Source organism: Triticum aestivum, chromosome 3A, assembly GCF_018294505.1.
Source record: "Triticum aestivum cultivar Chinese Spring chromosome 3A, IWGSC CS RefSeq v2.1, whole genome shotgun sequence".
Classification (NCBI taxonomy): Eukaryota; Viridiplantae; Streptophyta; class Magnoliopsida; order Poales; family Poaceae; genus Triticum; species Triticum aestivum.
Window position 1 is genome coordinate 646,484,865 of NC_057800.1, and position 21,345 is coordinate 646,506,209.

A 21,345-nucleotide genomic window follows, 5' to 3' on the forward strand; every position below is an offset into this window, starting at 1 on the left:
CCTTTGCGGCCGTGGATCTCGCCTCCGGATCGGTCGCCTCCGGATCGGTCGCCGCCGCCACCGCCCGGTCTGCCGCTTTCAGTATTTGTCCACATAGACTGTCAGGATTCTGCATTAGATGCCACCCGTGCCTTGAGAGCATTACAATGTTGAAATAATACATATCTCGAAAGTCGAGTCCGCCCGTCGCCTTAGGCTAGGTTAGAGTATCCCTACTAATCTAGTGCATGGTATTTCCTTATCTTGCTGGCTCCACCAAAACTTTCCTATCATCATGTTGAGCTCTTTGCAGAACCCTTTTGTCAAGTCAAAGCATGACATGACATAGGTCAGAATGGCTTGGGCTACTTCCTTCACTAGTGTCTCCTTGCTTGTTTTTGCCAACATCCGTTCTTGCCATCCATGAACCCTTCCACACATATTGTTCTTGATATATCCAAATGCTTTCCGCCGAGATTTGACAACATGGACCGGCAAGCCAAGATACGTGTCATTCCAATTTTCTCTATGGATCTCCAAAGCTCCTTTCACCATCTGTTTCACCTGTTCACTAGTGTTTGGGAAGAACGTAACTACAAATTTCTCCAAATTGATGCACTGTCCAGAACAATTTTCATATAGGTCTAGTATGTCACGAAGGGCATTGTCTTCCTCCTACTTTGCCAGCAAAATAACTGAATTGACAGCAAAAAAAGGTGTGAGATACTAGGTGCAACATTGCAGATTTTTACTCCACTGATCCTCCCATTGTTTTCAGCATCATGCAATAGCGAGGAGAGGCCTTCTGCACATAGAACAAAGAGGTAGGGAGATAGCGGATCGCCCTGTCTCAAACCCCTAGACGGACTGAACTAATGAGAAAGAATACCGTTCACCTTGATTTGGTACCTCACATTCATCACACACTTCATAATAAGATTGATCCACCTCGTACGGAACCCCAACTTGGTCAGAATCCCAACTACCAATGTGTCATTCCAACCTGCTGGAATGTCACCTCCATTCAGCACAACTAGCACCTCCTGGACAATATAATCGCCCATAAAGTGCCAATGGCGCTTAAACACAATTGATGGCATTCTGTCAGATCCTGGTGCTTTGAGATCACCAATATGGTCTAGTGCAGCTTTCACCTCCTCTTTAGTGAACTCAGCTCAAGAATGTTCAGCATGGCTGGGTCATTGTGTTGATGAGCTTCTAGTATATGTGCTTCTAAGGGCCTAATCAAACTCGTTACCCAGTTTATGAACATAACTAAAATCCTGTGAGGTGGAGGAAGATTATATACACATATACAACCACCATACAAGGGGAAGGAGTGGACAATCAAGGGAGTGTGATATATTACTGTATAAAAAAGAAGAGTTGTCGTATTAGTTTTGGCCCCAATACAAAAAAACTTGTGGCTGTTCACCTTGGATTATGTTTGCAACATTATTTTAATTAAAATGATATTTTTTAAAATAAAAAGAACATCGGGGTTACCGGTCAGGATATACATGGGAGGATTGAAATTTGAGGATCACAAACACTTAGTGTTAATGCAACGCTTCACTGACCCTAGAAAAAAGACTAACTTATAACTACCTATATATATACAATGTGATAATGTGGAGTTGAAGGATTAAAGATGTCAACTTGTAGGGAGGTGAATAAGAGACCACCTTCTGTAATTTTCTTAGGTTAGTTTAGGGCTTCCAAAATTGTGGGATCTCTAAAGAGGCGATTAAGGCCAATCAACCTATATGATAGAAGTAACTGGCCAACAAGATAAACAAGTAAGAAAACTAGTTAACAACTAACAAATTGTAAGAACTAGAATAGGAATAACCAAAGGGGCACAAAGATGATGAATTATCCCGAAGTTTACACCTTGGAGGGATGCTATCATTGTTGGAGAGGAGTGAGGAACACCGCAAGATACCCCGAACGACATAAAAATCTCGCCTTCTTCCTTGAGACTCGGCCAACAAAGTCTGAGCTCAACCACTAAGGGTAGGTGTCGGTGTCAAAACCGGCGGATCTCGGGTAGGGGGTCCCGAACTGTGCGTCTAGGCCGGATGGTAACAGGAGGCAAGGAACACGATGTTTTACCCAGGTTCGGGCCCTCTTGATGGAGGTAAAACCCTACGTCCTGCTTGATTAATATTGATGATATGGGTAGTACAAGAGTAGATCTACCACGAGATCGAGGCGGCTAAACCCTAGAAGCTAGCCTACGGTATGATTGTTGTATGATGAAGTTGTCCTACGGACTAAAACCCTCCGGTTTATATAGACACCGGAGAGGGTTAGGGTTACACAAAGTCGGTTACAATGGTAGGAGATCCAAATATCCGCATTGCCAAGCTTGCCTTCCACGCCAAGGAAAGTCCCATTCGGACACGGGACGAAGTCTTCAATCTTGTATCTTCATAGTCCTGGAGTCCGGCTGAAGGTATAGTCCGGCTACCCGGACACCCCCTAATCCAGGACTCCCTCAGTAGCCCTCAAACCAGGCTTCAATGACGACGAGTCCGGCGCGCAGATTGTCTTCGGCATTGCAAGGCGGGTTCTTCTCCAAATTCCGTGTACCTGTTGAATAATGTCCGATTTTTGTAATGTAGCGCACCTTGGCTTCCACGCCCAATAATGGCCGCCTTCTTCCACGTGTCAAACGAATGCGAAAAGTTGGGGTGTTTTTACATTCACACCCTTAGCCGCATAAACGAGCCGCCTATTTAATGGGATGGGGATTCAGATCCAAACCACACCTTCTCCTCCCCGCGAGTAATCATCACAGCGCCTCCAGCAAAGGTCCATTCCAACATGGCCAGCCGTCACAGCTCCTCCTCTCGCCCTTCCAGTCCTAAACCTGGAGACTGGGAGAGGTGCTCCATCCCGCACAACGAGCTAGTGTCGCTTCAGGCCAAGGGATTTCTCCCTCAGGCCTATATGGTCCCGGTCCGAGCCGGACTCGCCACCTATAATGGTGGAGAGCAAGCGGAGAACACCCCCAATCCCTCCAAAGGAGAGCGGGTGTGCCTCGTCCCTTATCTAATAAGAGGACTTGGATTTCCAATTCATCCATTTCTCCGTGGGCTTCTGGAGTTCTACGGCCTCCAGCTGCACAATCTCACGCCCGCCTCTATATAGCATATCGCGGGCTTCGTCGCCCTTTGCGAGCTATTCTTGGGTGTTGAGGCTCATTTCGTGCTGTGGAAGAGGTTATTCTGCTTGGTGCCCCGCTCTCAAGAGGGGTCTATATATCAAGTGGGCGGAGCCGAAGTGTGGCGTATCGCCGGGACCAGATATCTATCCGGAACCCCAAAGAAGGCGTCCGAGGACTGGCCTTCGGAATGGTTTTATATAGATGATGTCCCGCTGCCGGATCCTATCCGGGTCGGTCTTCCCGAATTCAACAGTGCTCCCTTAAAGAAACGCCTAAGCTGGCGTCCGCGGAGCTCTCAGAGAGAAGGTGACAGGGACGTCCTTCACCTGATGGGTCGGATAAGACTATTGGCTCATTCCGGACTAACCATGATTGGAGTCATGGCCGCATATGCGGGGGGTGCAGCCGCTTCAATATAGAGGCCACCCCATGTGGGATTTTAACGGGGAGGATGACGCCACCCGTTACGGTCGTAAGGGGCCAGCCTCAGCTGCCACTCTAGTAAAGATCTTATCCTCTTTGTACAAGGGAGAAGAGGAGGAATTCCTCCGCGTCAACCCGCAGGGCGGATTTACTATGTACAACCCTCCGAGTTGGGTAAGTGGACAATTGTACTTGCCCATCCGTTTTATATTCCCATGATTAAATATGTAGCCTAACGATTTCAACGCAGGAACTGCGTCAGGAAGTAAAGGATATAAACAGCCGTCCCCCACAGCCCGAGGATCCAGAACGGTCCCTCGATCCGGACTCCGAGGAGGATCCGGACACATCGGTGGAGCTGATTGACGGGGTGTTTCATCAGCTAAGCAAGGACAATACCTTGGTGGCCATTACGGCTGATTACCCAGGGTTAATCCCGGCCTCCCAGGTAACAGAGAGCGGAGTCTCATCCCCTTGAGAAGGAATCCATTCTCACGCATTTCAGTTTTCCTGGCAATGACCGTGTTTTGCAGGGGAGGTTTCCAAGGCGGGAGGCCGAACCTGCGGCAACTAGCCAACGAGGGGCCGCAGGGCCCCTTGGGGTAAAAAGGAATGTAGTCCGGACTGAGACACTGGCGCAAAGGTACAATGCACCCTCTTTTTCCCTGGTGTTATTCCTTCAGGGCATATTAACATTCATGCTATCTTCAGGACAAAGAGACCTCGCCGGACTATATCCAGAGGGGTTGCCAATCGCGCCTCCACCAGCCAGGCTCCAATGCCTGGCCCGAAAGCGGAAGCGAACACAAGGCGCGTACCAGACGCTCCTCCGACAGAGGATGCAGACAGGCTGTCTGCCACCAATTCTGAGGTGGAGAGTGCCATGAACCACAGGCGTCGCCGGACAGTTCTTCATGACGCTTGTTTCTCCCAAGAGGCATTAGATGCCTTCAATTCAGGAGATGTGTACCTCCGTGCCGCTCAAAATGGTTTAGCCAGAGCCATGGAGCAATATGTAAAAGACATACGGGTAAGAAAATTTTGGTAAATATATATATACCAGTAGCCCCCGAGACTTGAAACAGTTAGAGTAACTGATTTAAGTATCATTTGTTATGCAGGTTCTTACAGAGAAGAATACCATACTATCCCAGGAGCTGGAAGAGTGCAAAGCCCAACTGGAGGCCGCACTAGCCGCAACAGGGGAGCCCAAAGAGACCCCCTCTAGTAAGATACACTTCGAAAGATTAGTGTCTTGCGAAGTGCGGCGTGGGTGTAAATCTGACAAATCATATTGCAGATGGCGCCGGACTCGATCCGGAGAGGCAACAACTCTTACACCGGCTAAAGGCCGGTGAGAGTATGCTGACAAGGGTGAGGCGGGAGAAGAATGATCTTCAGGATGCCAACACCAAGCTGGACGTTGAACTTAAAGATGTTCATGGCCAGCTGTCGGACTCCACTAAGGAGAATCAGCGGCTTCGACGCGGCATATTTAGTAAGTGCTTAAGCGAATCTTTGAAAGAAAAGAGTTCAGCGAGGAAGTCGACTAACAGAGTAATATCTGTAGGTATGCTAACGGGTCGTCCTGCAGAGGAGATGCCCGGTTCTACGGGTGACCTTCTTCCCGAGCTCTCACAACTGCATGAGTGAGTTCGGCAGGCGATGCGAGGCGTTGCCCAAGCCTTATGGCCTTCCCACTCTATGCCCGAGGGCCTTGGAGAGCTTTCGTAGAAGCTTAAGGGAGCTCGGCGGCGGTTCCGATTGTGGAAGATATCGGCCTGCTGACAAGGCGCTAGGGAGGCCTGGGCCATGGTGAAGACGCGGTACACGAAGTCTGACCCAAACCACATGGCCGAGGTCGGACATGTGGGGCCTGACGGGAAGGAGATCCCTGTAAGCTTAGTGTATGGCCAAGTAGAATTGGCCGCAAAGTATTCCTAGCAGGACTGTAAGTTAGATAGCCTGTTAGATGGTATTGAAGAGGAATACAATCAGTCAGAGTGACTATGTAATTTTTAATTGACATGTGTAATGCCTTCTAGCCAGATTGTAGATCATTTGTTGTTGCCGACCTTTTCGCTTCAACCTCAGGACCTGACGGTCCGTAGTGTGTCCGAATACCCTACCGGTTATGTAAGAACCGGGGTATGCATGGAGACCAGGCGTAGGGGTCATTAGTGCTTTATTAGACAAGTGCCCAACTAGTTATGTTATATTACATGGTTAGTAAGAAACATGTTCCAGAGAGAATAGTTCCGTTAGGGGTTCCTTTCTCTGGGAGGCATGCCCTAAAGTGCATGTCCGGACTGCACATGCAGGAAAATCATCTGGGGGCATATATAAATAAGTAAAAAAGGTAATCTTTTAGTTCACTGACCGAATATTCCCTTAAGAACGCTAGCTTTCGGCTTCACCCAGTCTGAGGTACACAACCGGCTGATCCGGCAGTAACAATCGCAGAGGTGCTCCCTTTACCACCTAGCCGAACAATCGGGAACGTAGGGGTAAGCACAGGAGCCAGGCAACCCAGCTTGGCCAAAACTTAAGTTATATCGATGCATATAATGGTGAAGAAAAGGTACATGCGGAAGTTTGACACATGTGGTGGGCATGAAGCCCGTATAAATAAGCTTCTGTTAAAGAAGCCCCCAGGTTTAGTGAGCGCGAGTAGCACGTCACTTGAGGAGCCTCTAAGGGCTATAAAAGAAAAAAGGGGAAGGAGAGAAATGTAAGACAGAAAATGTAAAAAATGGACAGAGGAAGGAGACAAACACAGAGTCCGGCGCTAGGCATAGAATCTTCGGAGACGGGCTGCATTCCATGGGTTCGGCTCGAGTCGGTTATCCGACGCATCTCGCAGGCGGTATGCTCCACCAGCCAGGACTTGGTCGATTATGAAGGGACCTTCCCACTTGGGCTTCAGCTTGTCCTTTTTCTTGTCCGGCAGGCGTAGAACTAATTCGCCAACGTTGTAGTTTTTGGCCCGCACTTCTCTGCTTTGATATCTTCGAGCCTGCTGTTGATAGAATGCGGAACGGGCTTTTGCCACGTCGCGCTCCTCCTCTAAGGCGTCCAAACTGTCCTACCGATCGAGCTCGGCTTCCCTTTCTTCGTACATGCGCACTCGAGGTGAGTCATGAATTATGTCGCAGGGCAAGACTGCCTCTGCGCCGTACACCATAAAAAATGGTGTGTATCTGATGGTGCGATTCGGCATGGTCCGCAGCCCCCAAAGTACGGAGTCGAGCTCCTCTACCCAGTGCATGTTAGATTCCTTGAGGGACCGCACTAATCTGGGTTTGATGCCGCTCATGATGAGACCATTTGCATGTTCGACCTGACCATTAGTTTGTGGGTGATAGACGGAAGCATAATCGAGCTTGATGCCCATGTTTTTGCACCAGAGTTTTACCTCATCGGCCGTAAAGTTCGTGCCGTTATCGGTGATGATGCTATGGGGGACGCCATAACGGTGTATGACCCCGGATATAAAGTCTATCACAGGTCCGGATTCGGCCGTCTTAACAGGCTTGGCTTCTATCCATTTTGTGAACTTATCCACCATGACCAGTAAGTATTTTTTCTTGTGGGTTCCGCCTTTAAGGGGTCCCACCATGTCAAGCCCCTAGACCGCGAAAGGCCAAGTGATGGGGATAGTTTGGAGGGCGGTGGGTGGCATATGGCTTTGGTTTGCAAAAAGCTGGCAACCGACGCATCGTTGGACCAAGTCCTGAGCGTCCGCCCGGGCCGTCGGCCAATAAAAGCCTGTACGGAAAGCCTTGCTTACAAGGGACTGGGCTGCGGTGTGATGGCCACTGAGTCCGGCATGAATTTCAGCTAGCAGGTTCCACCCTTCCTCTTCGGAGATGCACCTTTGAAGGACTCCGGTAGTGCTTTTCTTATAAAGTTCTCCCTCATGGACTTTATAGGCTTTAGATCGCCGCACTATACAGCGTGCCTCGTTTTGGTCCTCTGGGAGTTCCTGCCTAGTAAGGTAGGCTAGGAATGGTTCTGTCCACGGGGCGATAACGGCCATTAGTACGTGGGCTGAGGTTGTGATTTCATTGGCAGAGCCTCCGATTATGTCAGATTGTTCAGCGTCGGACAGTGCGGTTGGGTCCGGGCTAATATTGCCATGTTCCCCTTCCCATACTACGGATGGCTTGAACAGCCTTTCCAGGAAGATGTTGGGGGGGACCGCATCGCGTTTTGCGCCGATGCGTGCCAGGACGTCTACCGCCTGATTGTTTTCTCGGGCTATATGGTGAAATTCGAGCCCCTCAAACTGAGCTGACATTTTGAGGACGGCGTTGCGGTAAGCTGCCATTTTTGGATCCTCGGCATCGAAGTCTCCATTTATTTGGGATATCGCGAGGTTCGAATCCCCGCGCACCTCTAGGCGTTGAATGCCCATGGATACTGCCATCCAGAGACCATGTAAAAGGGCCTCATATTCGGCTGCATTGTTGGAGTCCGTGTACATAATCTGGAGTACATATTGAACTGTGTCTCCTGTGGGGGACGTCAAAACGACGCCGGCCCCTAGTCCGGCCAACATTTTGGAGCCGTCGAAGTGCATGATCCAGTTTGAATATGTGTCGTACTCTTTAGGGAGTTCGGCCTCCGTCCATTCTGCGACGAAGTCGGCCAAAACTTGCGACTTGATAGCTCGCCGTGGCCTATAAGTTATGTCGAACGGGAGGAGCTCGATGGCCCATTTTGCAATCCGGCCCGTTGCGTCACGGTTGTTTATAATATCCTTGAGTGGTACTTCCGATGCTACTGTGATTGAACACTCTTGAAAGTAGTGTCGTAGCTTCCGGGATGCCATGAATACCGCATATGCAATCTTTTGATAATGTGGGTGCCGTGATTTGCATGGGGTGAGAACCATGGACACATAGTAAACCGGCTTTTGAAGGGGGAATTTGTGTCTGTCCGTTTCCCGCTCGACGACGAGTACTGCGCTGACAACTTGATGGGTTGTTGCAATGTAAAATAGCATTGGTTCGCCGATGTTTGGCGCGGCCAGGACAGGGTTTGTGGCCAATATGGCTTTTATTTCCTCGAGTCCGGCCATGGCGGCATCCGTCCACTCGAAGTGTTCGGTGCGCCGAAGGAGGCGGTAGAGAGGTAGCGCCTTTTCTCGCAAACGGGAGATAAAGCGACTTAGAGTCGCCACGCATCTGGTTAATTTTTGTATTTGTTTGAGGTCCTTTGGGATATCCAATTGTGACAAAGCTCGGATCTTGGCTGGATTTGCTTCGATTCCTCTACCGGATACAATGAAGCCCAAGAGCTTTCCGGCTGGAACGCCGAAAACGCATTTTTCCGGATTTAGCTTGATGTCATATGCTCGGAGGTTGTCAAATGTAAGCCTCAAGTCGTCTACTAGAGATTCGACATGTCTTGTTTTTACGACCACATCATCCATGTATGCCTCTACTGTTTTGCCGATCTGGTTAGCCAGACATGTCTGAATCATGCGCTGATATGTTGCGCCGGCGTTTTTGAGCCCGAAAGGCATTGTGTTGAAGCAGAATGGGCCGTATGGGGTGATGAATGCCGTTGCGGCTTGGTCTGACTCGGCCATCTTGATTTGATGGTAACCAGAGTATGCATCGAGGAAGCACAACGAATCGTGTCCTGCAGTGGCATTGATAATTTGATCGATGCGGGGGAGGGGGAAGGGATCCTTTGGGCAAGCCTTGTTAAGGTCTTTGAAGTCAACGCACAGGCGCTAGGATTTGTCCTTCTTTGGTACCATCACTAAGTTTGCTAGCCAGTCCGGATGTTTTATGTCTCTGATGAATCCGGCCTCCAATAGTTTGGCTAGCTCCTCTCCCATTGCCTGTCTCTTGGGCTCAGAGAAACGCCGAAGGGCTTGTTTGACAGGTTTGAATCCTTTTAGGATATTTAAGCTGTGTTCGGCCAGCCTGCGTGGGATTCCTGGCATGTCTGAAGGGTGCCAGGCAAAAAATGTCCCAGTTCTCCCGTAGGAATTCTCGCAGTGCGGCGTCTACATCGGGGTTTAATCGTGCCCCGATGGAAGCTGTTTTATTGGGGTCCATTGGATGGACCTGGAATTTGACTATTTCATCCGCTGGTTTAAAGGAGGTGGACTTGGATCTTTTGTCGAGTATCACATCGTCCCTGTTTACCGTGGAGCGCAGCGTAGTCAGTTCCTCAGCTGCTAGGGCTTCGGACAGTGCCTCAAGGGCCAATGCGGCTGTCTTGTTTTCGGCGCGGAGTTCTATGTCTGGATCACTAGCGAGAGTGATGATTCCGTTCGGCCCGGGCATCTTGGGCTTCATGTACCCGTAATGGGGTATTGCTTGGAAGATTGTAAACGCTTCCCGCCCCAGCAGGGCGTGGTATCCGCTACTGAATGGGGCCACTTGGGATGTGACCTCTTCAGACCTATAATTATCCGGCGTGCCGAACACCACATCTAGTGTGATTTTTCCTGCACAGCGCGCTTCCCGACTAGGGATTATTCCTCTAAAGGTTGTGCTACTTCGCTCAATGCGGTTCCGGTCTATTTCCATTTTTTTGAAGGGTTTTCTCATAAATGAGGCTCAATCCGCTGCCTTCGTCCATGAGTACCTTGGTGAGGCGAAAGCCGTCCACTATAGGACTGAGTACCAATGCGGCTGGTGCTCGAGCTGTTCAAAATTTAGGTTCATCGCTGGCATTAAAAGTAATAGCCGTGTCACTCCATGGGTTTATTGTTGCTACTTGATAGACTTCGGCGAGGCTGCGGAGTGTTCTTTTTCGCATATTATTTGATGCGAAAGTCTCGAAGACTGTTAAGACTATACTGGAGTCCCTGAGGTGGCTTTCTGCGGCCTCTGGAATTAGGAGATCTTCGCCCCTTTTGGCCACCTGCCAGAGTACCCAACATGCTCTAAGGCTATGAGTTGGAGTGGCGTCCTCTGTACTATGAATTTTACAGGGTCCATTAAGCCATCCCTCCAGTACGGTTCCATGCCCTGTAGAGGGTTTTGGCTTTTTGGTTTTTAACCCGGGTGTCTGATGATGATGCACCCTTTTATTTCGGACGAGGTTTCTATTCAGGGCCGGATTGTCCCAAAATTTAGTTTCGGTTTTCCGGGCGCTTTCCACCGCACAGTACTTTTGTACTATGGACGCCAAGTCAGCGAAGCGTGTAAGATCACGACGACCTGTGGCGTTGAGGATTCCCTTGTCCATGCAATTATTGCAAAAGATTGAGATTGCGTCTTCCTCGCGGCAGTCCTTTATCCTGTTCATGACCAGGAGGAACCTTGCCCAGTAATGATGTACTGTTTCTTTGGGCTTTTGCCTGATTTGGGATAGATCGCTTATGTTCGGGTGGGTGGGTGGAATTAAATCTGGAACTTCACCCAATCTAAGACTCAGAGGCCAAGGAGTTTCCGAACTCTGAAGTTTGGATTCCTGGATGTTGTCCAGTGAATCTAGCCCGTTGCCTGATTCTAAGTTCAGGTCTTGAGTTACATCCTCCCCTCTGCGGGTATCCCGCTTGGAGGGATCGGGAATACGGACGTAGCTAGTCCTTAAGATAGATGAAGAGTTGTCGCACTGTGCCTCTACCACGGCAACGTGATGGGTGACTTGGGGAGAATTAATTTCTCTTAGATCGGGTTTAAACCCAACCTGGTCATAATCCGTAGTGACCCCCAAGGCGGCGATGCGATCCAAGAGCTCGTTTACGAAAGAGAGCTCCATTGGATCTAACTGCTCGACGAGTTCCGAGTTGACGTGAAGATTGCTTTTGATGACCCGAGAGGTCACCGTCGGTGCAACGGCCGAATAGGCGGTCATGAGAAAACCGCCTAGCTGGAGAGTTTGACCGACAGCCAAGGCTCCCTTAGTAACGGCACCGTCTTTAAAGACGGGAAGAGGCATCCTTCCTGATTACGACGGCACAGAGGAACTCTCAATGAAAGCACCAATGTCGGTGTCAAAACCGGCGGATCTCGGGTAGGGGGTCCCGAACTGTGCGTCTAGGCCGGATGGTAACAGGAGGCAAGGAACACGATATTTTACCCAGGTTCGGGCCCTCTTGATGGAGGTAAAACCCTACGTCCTGCTTGATTAATATTGATGATATGGGTAGTACAAGAGTAGATCTACCACGAGATCGAGGCGGCTAAACCCTAGAAGCTAGCCTATGGTATGATTGTTGTATGATGAAGTTGTCCTACGGACTAAAACCCTCCGGTTTATATAGACACCGGAGAGGGTTAGGGTTACACAAAGTCGGTTACAATGGTAGGAGATCCAAATATCCGCATCGCCAAGCTTGCCTTCCACGCCAAGGAAAGTCCCATCCGGACACGGGATGAAGTCTTTAATCTTGTATCTTCATAGTCCTGGAGTCTGGCTGAAGGTATAGTCCGGCTACCCGGACACCCCCTAATCCAGGACTCCCTCAGTAGGGCCTTCAAGGCGAACTCAACCTTCACAAACTTCAGGGCGCACCACAACTTGGAAAATCTCAGTAACACATGCCGCCTAGGAATCTTCAATCTCCAAGTGTAACAAGATTGAAAGAGCCTGGGAGAAATTGCTCAAATGGTCAATCTCAAAAGAGGGAAAATGTTTGGATCTTCAAATAGCTTAGCTTCCTTCTCAAATATCTCGTCACTCCAATGGAAGTTTTGGGTAGTGACACCCCCCCTCAAAAATCTCTTCTATATCAAGAATCACTCAAATGGAGTTTTTTGGGGAGTGGGGAATTACTTGGGTGCTCAAATATGAAATCACTCAAATCGAGTTTTTTGAGGAGAGGGAAATTACTTAGGCGCTTAAATATGAAAATAACCTCAAAGAGGTACTCAGTATATATGACTATAAGCCTCAGGCAATTCAATCTCCCTTATTCCCGGATAGTCAGTCGAGTTAATACATCCATAACCTCGGAAAGAAGTATGCATCTAGATGGTTTGTTCATTCTAGGATAATCCGCCCTGGCTTCGAGAAGGTATGGACATACCAACTAGGCCCATCGACAAGCACAATCAACCTCTGGATAGTCCAGACATCATCCTAACCAAGTGAATCCAGATAGGAGGCCAGATACAAAACCACACACTACAAGCCTAGTGCTCATCTTTATTGCTCGTGTGGTGGTGATTCACGTGTCATGTCCTTGTTGAATGCATTACTTCAGATTCTGCTTAGGCGTGCTTTTTGGGGGTAAGAACTCAAGATTTGACATGCATCGATTGGATCCCGCGATGGTAGCCCTTGAGCGTTGTTGCCTTCTTGAAGGCGTTTTCAGAGAAAACTTGTCATAGCTCGTATGTTGTAAGGACGATGAATGTCGTTGCTGGTCTGTCGCAAGTCGTCGGCTGTGTCGGCAATGTCTAAGTTAGGTCTTGATATTTTGTTGTTGTAAAAGTTGGGTGCAGTTGATATCATTTCTCCCTCAAATCTTCCTAAAACCATTTCAATTTTCTTGAGATTCAAGTAAGCCTGACAAAGGGCCCGGAGTAGCATCTCTACTCCTAATGGAGCAGTTGGTGAATAGTCTCGATGGTTTATTTTCGCTGGGTTTTTTCGTCTCTCCTCCCACCCCCTCCCACCCTGGTCCATCGGTTTATTTTTCTCTCCACTCTTTATTACAACCAGAACTTTCCTAACGTATAACAAATCACGGATCTAACTTCCTTAAATTATGCAAATCAATCGATTCCTTCTATTGTTTCAATTTGTCTTAGGAAACAAATAACAGATTTTCAGGAAACAAATAATATATTTTAATCTAACTTTCCTAACTTATCTAAATCAATCGATTTCTCTCATTAGTGAAATTTCTTTTAGGAAACAAATAACAGACACGTCACAAACTTTCCTCCCAATAAATAGTTTCTTAACATTTGCAAACTTTCCTAATCAGACACGTCACAAACGGGCAGGTACTGATATCACGTTACCAAACAATAAAACCCCATTTGCATAGAAATTAGTTCAAAAATCCTAACTTTTCTAAATTTTTTACCTTTCCTTAATAACAACCAATATTTCCTATGTTTTCCACCTATAGAAGGAAATCACCTCTCCATCGATATTAGCATTTTTTGGAATGAGATCTCCAGGTTATGATTTCTTTTGCGATTCTTTCCAATTGTGACCTCTCCTTCCGCTCCGGCTCCTTCTCGCATAAACACCTCCACCACAGCAGGCTGACGCCACCCCAGACCTCCTGCCTCTCCACACCTTATCCGCCACCTCCTCCTCGTACTCCATTGACAATCCCTCCGCCATGTTTGTCCACGGCGGTGTCGAGGACATGGCGCAGCAGCGTACCAGCGATAGAGCAGTGATAATCCCCAAGTGCAAGGAATCATCATAGCAATTTCCAAAGGTGGAAGTGATAAGTATGGAGTGTCGAACCCACAAGGAGCTAAAGGTAAGATCAATATTCTCTCAAGCCCTATCTGCCACTGATACGACTCTACGTACACCGAACGTTTGCTTCCAACTAGCAACGATAAATAAAACTATGTTGTGGGTATGAAGAGGATAACTTTGTATGATATCGGAGATATAAAATATAAAAGTAGGTGTTGTTATCATAAAGTTAGAATATATTACTAAATATTATAAATAGCGAGTGTGTAATAATGGTGGATCGGTATGCGGAATTGTCCTAGGCAATCGTTAACAAGACCGGTAATCACTATTGCAGTTTCATATGAGGGAGAGGCATGAGCTAACATACTTTCTCTACTTGGATCATATGCACTTATGATTGGAACTCTAGCAAGCATCCGCAACTACTAAAGATCATTAAGGTAAAACCCAACCATAGCATTAAAGCATCAAGTCCTCTTTATTCCCATACGCAACAACCCCCTTACTCGGGTTTGTGTTCCAGTCACTCACCAACCCACTATAAGCGAATCATGAACGTTATTGCAACACCCTACAGCGGGAACCCCTCATGCTTGCGCGACATGGAGGGCATCATAGGACAGTATCAACGTAAAACATACAACTCATACCAATCTAGATTATCAATTAACCCAAAGACAAAAGATATCTACTCAAAACATCATAGGATGGCAACACATCATTGGATCATAATATGTGGCATAAAGCACCATATTCAAGTAGGGATTACAGCGGGGTGCGGGAGAGTGGACCGCGTAAAAGAGATGAGGGTGATGATGATGATGGTGATGTTGATGAAGACGATCACCGTGGCGATGATTCCCCTCCCGATGGCACTTCGGTGCCACCGAGAGAGAGGACGAGAGGTTCTCCCCCTTGTGCCTCCTCCTCCATGGCCTCCCCCTAGATAGGGAGAGGTTCTCCCTCTGGTCCTTGGCCTTCATGGTGATGATGGCCCCTCCGGGATCCTCCTCCATGCCCTCCGGTGATGACGGCCCCCTCCGGCAGGGTGCTAGAGAGGGCCTAGATTGGTTTTCGATGGCTACGGAGGTTTCTGGCGGCGGAACTCCTGATCTAGGTTAATTTTCCGAGGTTTCTGTATTTATAGGAATTTTTGGCGTCGGTCTCACGTCAAGGAGGTGCCCGAGGCATCCACGAGGCAGGACCACACGCCCGGGGGGTGGGCGCGCCCCCCACCCTCGTGGACGCCCCAGGACTCTCCTGGCCCAACTCTTTTACTCCGGGGGTCTTCTTTTGGTCCATAAAAAATCATCAAAAATTGGCACGTCAATTGGACTCTGTTTGATATTCCTTTTCTGTAAAACTCAAAAACAAGGAAAAAACAGAAACTGGCACTGGGCACTAGGTTAATAGGCTAGTCCCAAAAATCATATAAATTAGCATATAAATGCATATAAAACATCCAAGGTTGATAACATAATAGCATGAATACTTCATAAATTATAGATACGTTGGAGACGTATCATGCAGCGCATAGCAGCAGGAAGCAGCACGCAGCAGGCGAGGCAAGCGGCCGGCGTGGCTGAGGGGGCGGCCGACAGAAGATGGCTGTGACTGGAGGGGCGCGAGGCAGGGGCGCGACTGCGGGGCGAGCGAAGGGATAGGAGGCAGCAGACGGGGCGAGCGCAGCTAGCGAGAGTGTGGCGCGTGGCCGGGGTGTGCGTCGTGCGGGTCACAGTGGTGCGGTGGTTGCGACGAGCCGACGGCAGTGGCGGACGCGATCGACGCGGTGTGGCACAAGCGTGGGCATGGAGAGGGAGTGGCCCCGCGGGCGCGGAAGAAGAGCAACAGGCTCGGGCATGGGCGCGCATAGGAGCGGGCATGTGCCACGGTGTCAATCCGAGGAGCTCGGTGGCTACCCCTGCAATGGCCATGGCAGACGGCGGTTCTCGGCCATGGCGAAATACTTAACGAGAGCAAACAAGAGGGGAAACAGGGAAAAGTCAAGAGGAGATCACGGCGGTGTCAATAGCGCCCTAGGGGAAGACAGGGGAGCTCGGGGCGGCGCGGATCGAACGGCAATGTTACGGTGGCCGAAGGTTGAGGAAGACGACAGCGACGTCGATGCGGGGGTGCTGGACTTGATCTCATTGGCGTAGACGAAGTAGCGGAGGAGTTCAGAGCTCCTCGACAAGCTTCTAGCCTACAGGGAGAGCAGTGGCTGTGTAGACGGGGTCGGTCATGGTGGCCGTGGCGTCTGATTTCGTCCAGATCGACGGAATCGAGCGAGCGAGAAGGAGAAGTGGATCTGGGAGAGGGCGTCGAGGAGTGAGGCCATGGGGGGCAGGGCGTCACCCATTCCCCTTCTATGCCGGCGAGGTGGTCGGGCGGGAGCTCGGCTCTGCAGCGACGCGGCTCGAGGAAATATAAGTTGTTGTGACAAATATAATACACATATTCATATTGTTATGCACTAGCGCGTGTGCATGTGAAATAGATGTCTTATGATCCCGTACCCAATAAAATGGATATGTGTGTGTGTTAAAGAGAGGGAGAGCGGAAGAGAGAGTGAGGAAAAGGAAGGGAGAGAGTGTGTGAGAATTTGATAATAAAAAATATCATCAATGTCACTTGATATGTATGTAAATATTAAATGTAATATTAACATAATTGATATTGAACTCTAATGTGGTTCGTTCAGGTTTTTCAATCAGCCGAACTGCGGAAGCAAAACTCCACCCAGTTCCCCTCTTCACTCCACGCCGTGCTCCCTCTCTTTCCCCTCTCCCCGATCTCCGTCTCCGTCTCCGTCCTCCCGCCGCTGCCGCCATGGACGGCGTCATCGGCCAGGTAAACAATCTCCGGCCTGTCGCACTCCGCCTGCTTCCTCATCTCCTTTTCTCTGACTTGCTGCGGCGTGCCCCAACGATCGCAGATCTTGGAGAAGCAGGTCCTGTCGGCCGCGAAGGCGGTCGAGGACAAGCTAGATGAGCAGATCGCCGCGCTCGAGCGGCTCGACCCGGACGACATCGAGGCGCTCCGCGAGCGCCGGATGCTGCAGATGCGCCGCGCGGCCGAGCGCCGGGCCAAGTGGCGCGCCCTGGGGCACGGCGAGTATACGGAGGTCCCCGAGAAAGAGTTCTTCTCCACCGCCAAGGCCAGCGAGCGCATGGTGTGCCACTTCTACCGCGACAACTGGCCGTGCAAGGTGCGCTCCTTTCCTGGCTAACTTCTTTTCATTTCATTCATTCCTGTACAGTACATGTTTAGATCGGATTGTTTAGATGTGGATCTCGTGGTAAATCATCTTCGATTGGCAATGATATTGCTGTGCATTTCGTAGATCAGGATATCTTGAGCTGGGCTAATGCTTTTGTTTCGACCTGGTTCTTTACCCAACCCCTGAAATTGCTGTGGGATCTGCAGTACGAATGTCGGCTGCTCCATTTGTACTGCACAAGCCATGCCCTTTAATTTCCTATTATCAATTTGTTGACTCGCCAACTTAGCACTTCTCACTCCTTCCAAGTTCCAACTTAAGTTACTTGCCATTTATGAGTTAAATGGAACTTGAATAATTGTTTGGCCGGCCCACTCTCAAATGCTTGGTGTCTGATTATTATTTATGGAGTCCAACATCCTTGTGTTTGCGAAAATGCGTGAGGGCTGCTGTCCTAGAGGTGAAGTCCATACTTGTTGGACGAATTTTATCTATTAAGTGGACCTGCAAGTGCCATTACGTACTAGTTCTATTCACGTTTAGATTTAGATGTCCTTTTGGGATTTGGCACAAGAACTAAGCAGAGAGTTGAAAATACACTACCAACCCTCAACAAAGTCCATATACCAAGCAACCCCTCAACAAAGTCCAGACTAACATGGTACCAAGCAAAGTCTGGAACATGGAGAGGTTGTAGTAGTCCAGGGTACTTAGAGTGCTCTTGTTTATCGATTTGACAAGTGGGACATTGTTTGATGAAATCAAGAATGTCTTGTTTCATACAAGACCAACGGAAAAGGAGCCTAATCCTTTGGTATGTAGCTCTACAGCCTGAATGCCCACACAACTCTAAATTATGTAGTGCAGAGATTAATTTGTTTCTGAGTGCACTGTGGCTCTGTTTTATATGTGAGCATCCTTGCTTGAAAGTATAATTGGGAAGGTAGTGGTCAGCTGGTGATCAGATCTTTGCATCTCAGATCCTGGTTGTAGCTAGCAACCACTTCAGCAATCCAAGCTGCTTTTGCAGTACTAGCAAATAGAGTGCAATTTGTGCTGAACTCTAGAGAGAGTGCTGGCTACTCTGTTTTGTTGCATTTATTTTATATTTAATGGTATAATTATAGCCCAGTAATTTGACCAATAGCTTGTGTAGAATGCCCTCTCTCAGTTTCTGCTCTTGGATGTACTTGCGACTCTGTTGAACTGTTCTGGTGATCAAGGAAGAAGTAGCAAAATAGTGTTTCCATTTTTGTTAATGCTTCAATGATGGCCATTGCCTCTTTATAACAAGTGGAGAGAGCAGATGCCCTAGGAACAATTGTTTTGCTGAAAAAAGAGATATGCCTGCCACCATGCATGAGACTGCACGAATACCATAAGCACATGTCTCTGCATCTACTATAAATTGTTTTGTAAAGTCAGGCAGGACTAACACATGTGCTTGAGTCATTTTATGTTGAGTGTTGAATGCATCTTGCTGTTGAAAATTGCCCTTTTCAGGACTGTGAAAAGAGGTTTGCATTCTGGATGAATCTCCTATGTTAACCAGGGAGGCTTAAAAAACTTATGAGCTGAGTAATATTTTTTGGGGGTGGCCAATTGATAATTGCTTCAAAATATCAATGGATCAGTAACAGCTCTGTCTCCAGAGAGAGATTTAGGGGGATTTGGGAGGGATTTGCAATGATTCACTCTTGGCTTTGTGCATATCCAGAGCGTGTCCACTTGTGCTTGTGTTTAGAAGTCAAAACTCAGCCCTGACTTCATCTCAGAATTATTTGAGTCCTTGAAGAATTTTCCTTCTAGAAGCAGCTATTGGTGGGATGCTATGCTGGAAAGTTGAACTTAACTTGATCATCTCGCAACATGAAGAGTGCTGGAGGTGCCAAGATACAGCTTGGTGAAATTTTTAGGTTTTTTTTTTACGATTTTTTAAAATAGGGTTTGGACAAAGTTCACTTTTGTTGGTTTCTTTTTTATAATTTTAGTTCAAGAATTTTGAACAAAACAAGTGGCTGGTTTGAACACTAGAGATCAAGGATATGGCAATGAAGGTTGGATTAAATTTCGAGAATTTTTGAAAGAAAAATATATGTGAGACGTTGTCATGTAGATTGTTTGAGAATTTTGGTTCATGTCAATTTTTGAACATAAGCTTGAACCATTTTTTCTTCTTCTTGAATGCACATCTAAGTGTGCCATTGTGACTCAGAAGAACGCTGTGACGGTGCTGCAAGTATTTGTTCCTATTTAGTGCCTTTATGTTGTTTTTGTCATGTGGCGCTGATGATAGCAGTGTTATTTAGCTGAAATTTGCATTGTCCAAAAGTATTTTCTTACATCTCTCCTCTATTGGGTTGCAGGTTATGGACAAACACATGTCGATTCTCGCTAAACAGCATGTAGAAACACGGTTTATCAAAGTCCATGCTGAAAAGGCTCCCTTTCTGACCGAAAAACTAAGGGTTGTTGTGCTCCCAACTCTTGCCCTAGTGAAGAATGCCAAGGTTGAGGATTATGTGGTAAGACTGCTCTTAACAGTTTGTTCTTCAGCTGTGTGAAAAATCAAAAATGTCATCAGGCGTGTGTAACTATTATTCTGCTACTACCAGGTTGGATTTGATGAGCTGGGTGGTAAAGATGACTTCAGCACTGAGGATCTGGAGGAACGCATTGCCAAAGCTCAAGTGATCTTCCTCGACGGAGAGGGGCCTGCAAATCCTTCCAAGCAAGCTGCTGCCAGCAAGCGAAGCGTTCGACAATCAGATACTGGCAACTCAGACTCAGACTAGTTCTGTTCCTGTATTGAAGGCGTGTGCGCCAAGGATTTTTATATATAGGATTTATGCCAAGCTGTTATGCTATCCTTACTAGTAATAGGAAAGAAGTTTGTGTTTCGATGGCGATTTGAACCGCAATTGTCACTGTTGTAGAGTGCTCTTGTTTTTACCATGCGTCCATACCTGGTTTGGTTTGTTTATTTGAGTGGAAATGTTTTTCGTTGCTAGCAGGACTTTTCTCGCTCCATGCAATTGCCAGAAAATCGATGAATTTCTAGACAAGCAGATCAAATGATACCCTGATACGCACTATTGCTTGCGGATGGAAGTTATGACAAGTTACAAATCTGAAAAGCCCTCTAACTATGTGCTCTTGTAGAATGTCACATTGCTTATATGTACTGTATAACGAGTTTGCCTGGGCACAGGCTGTATAGTATACATCAATAAATTCTGTACAACAATGCTGCATCTACTGGTGGACAGCATTCCCTTCGCCACATGAAGAAGTGACATTTCCGTATGTGGTCTTTAAATATATTTTTGATCACTTGTTCCATTGCAACATACACATATAAACAACAAAAATTACAAAATTATAATACTACAATGCTAAAAAGAACACTTCTCAAGGCTTATTCATGCATATGATTTTAAGTTGAATATTTGAAATGATATTGATGGTCAAAGACTTGTGACACTTCCCAAATGTCACTTTTTATGTGTGGAGGGAGTATGATGCTTTAGATTACATCGGTTGAATGATGTTGCACAAGAGGAAAAGAACTTTGAGGATCTCTTTGGTATGTGTGTTGTTATTTGGACCTGAACTACAACATTGTTAGTTATCCGTCTGTAAGAAAGTTTTCCCTAATGCTCTTTGGTTGGCGTCATAACACGTGTTGAGACTGGAATATCTAGGTATGGAGGGAGTACAATGCTAAAAAAACACTTCTCAAGGTTTATTCATGCATATGATTTCGAAGTTGAATATTTAAAACGATATCGATGGCCACGACTCGAGACATTCCCCAAATGTCACTTTTTGTGTGTGTGCGGAGGGAGTACGATGCTTGAGATTACATTGGTTGAATGATCTTGCAAAAATAACTTCCATGATCTCTTTGGTATGTGCTGTTATTTGGACCCGAACTATAACAAAGTTTAGTTTCAACACTAATAGTTATCCGTCTGTAAGAAAGTTTTCCCTACTGCTCTCTAGCTGGTTGTTATTTGGACCCGGACTATAACAAAGTTAGTTTCAACACTAATAGTTATCCGTCTGTAAGAAAGTTTTCCCTACTGCTCTCTAGCTGGTGTCATAACTGATCTCCGGTGGCTTTAGCTTCACTGATGGTCTCACTACTCATTACTGATGACCTGGTAGTCATCGCTCATGAATG

General features: G+C 47.5%; 1 protein-coding gene across 1 annotated transcript; it reads left to right on the plus strand.

The window, feature by feature from the left end:
- The first annotated feature begins 16,603 nt into the window (after positions 1 to 16,603).
- On the plus strand, positions 16,604 to 20,172 carry LOC123062880 (thioredoxin domain-containing protein 9 homolog). Its single transcript, XM_044486564.1, has 4 exons — positions 16,604 to 16,789; positions 16,875 to 17,147; positions 19,526 to 19,684; positions 19,775 to 20,172. Exons 1-4 carry the CDS (start codon positions 16,769 to 16,771, stop codon positions 19,952 to 19,954), a joined length of 633 nt encoding a protein of 210 aa, XP_044342499.1. The 5' UTR covers positions 16,604 to 16,768; the 3' UTR covers positions 19,955 to 20,172.
- The last annotated feature ends 1,173 nt before the right edge of the window (positions 20,173 to 21,345 follow it).

Bases quoted from the DNA above. Each gene is read 5' to 3' on its own strand.
- LOC123062880 (XM_044486564.1), top strand. From the start codon at position 16,769: ATGGACGGCGTCATCGGCCAG. The intron at 17,148-19,525 runs GTGCGCTCCTTT...ATTGGGTTGCAG, and splicing joins GCGACAACTGGCCGTGCAAG to GTTATGGACAAACACATGTC. The intron at 19,685-19,774 runs GTAAGACTGCTC...TGCTACTACCAG, and splicing joins CCAAGGTTGAGGATTATGTG to GTTGGATTTGATGAGCTGGG.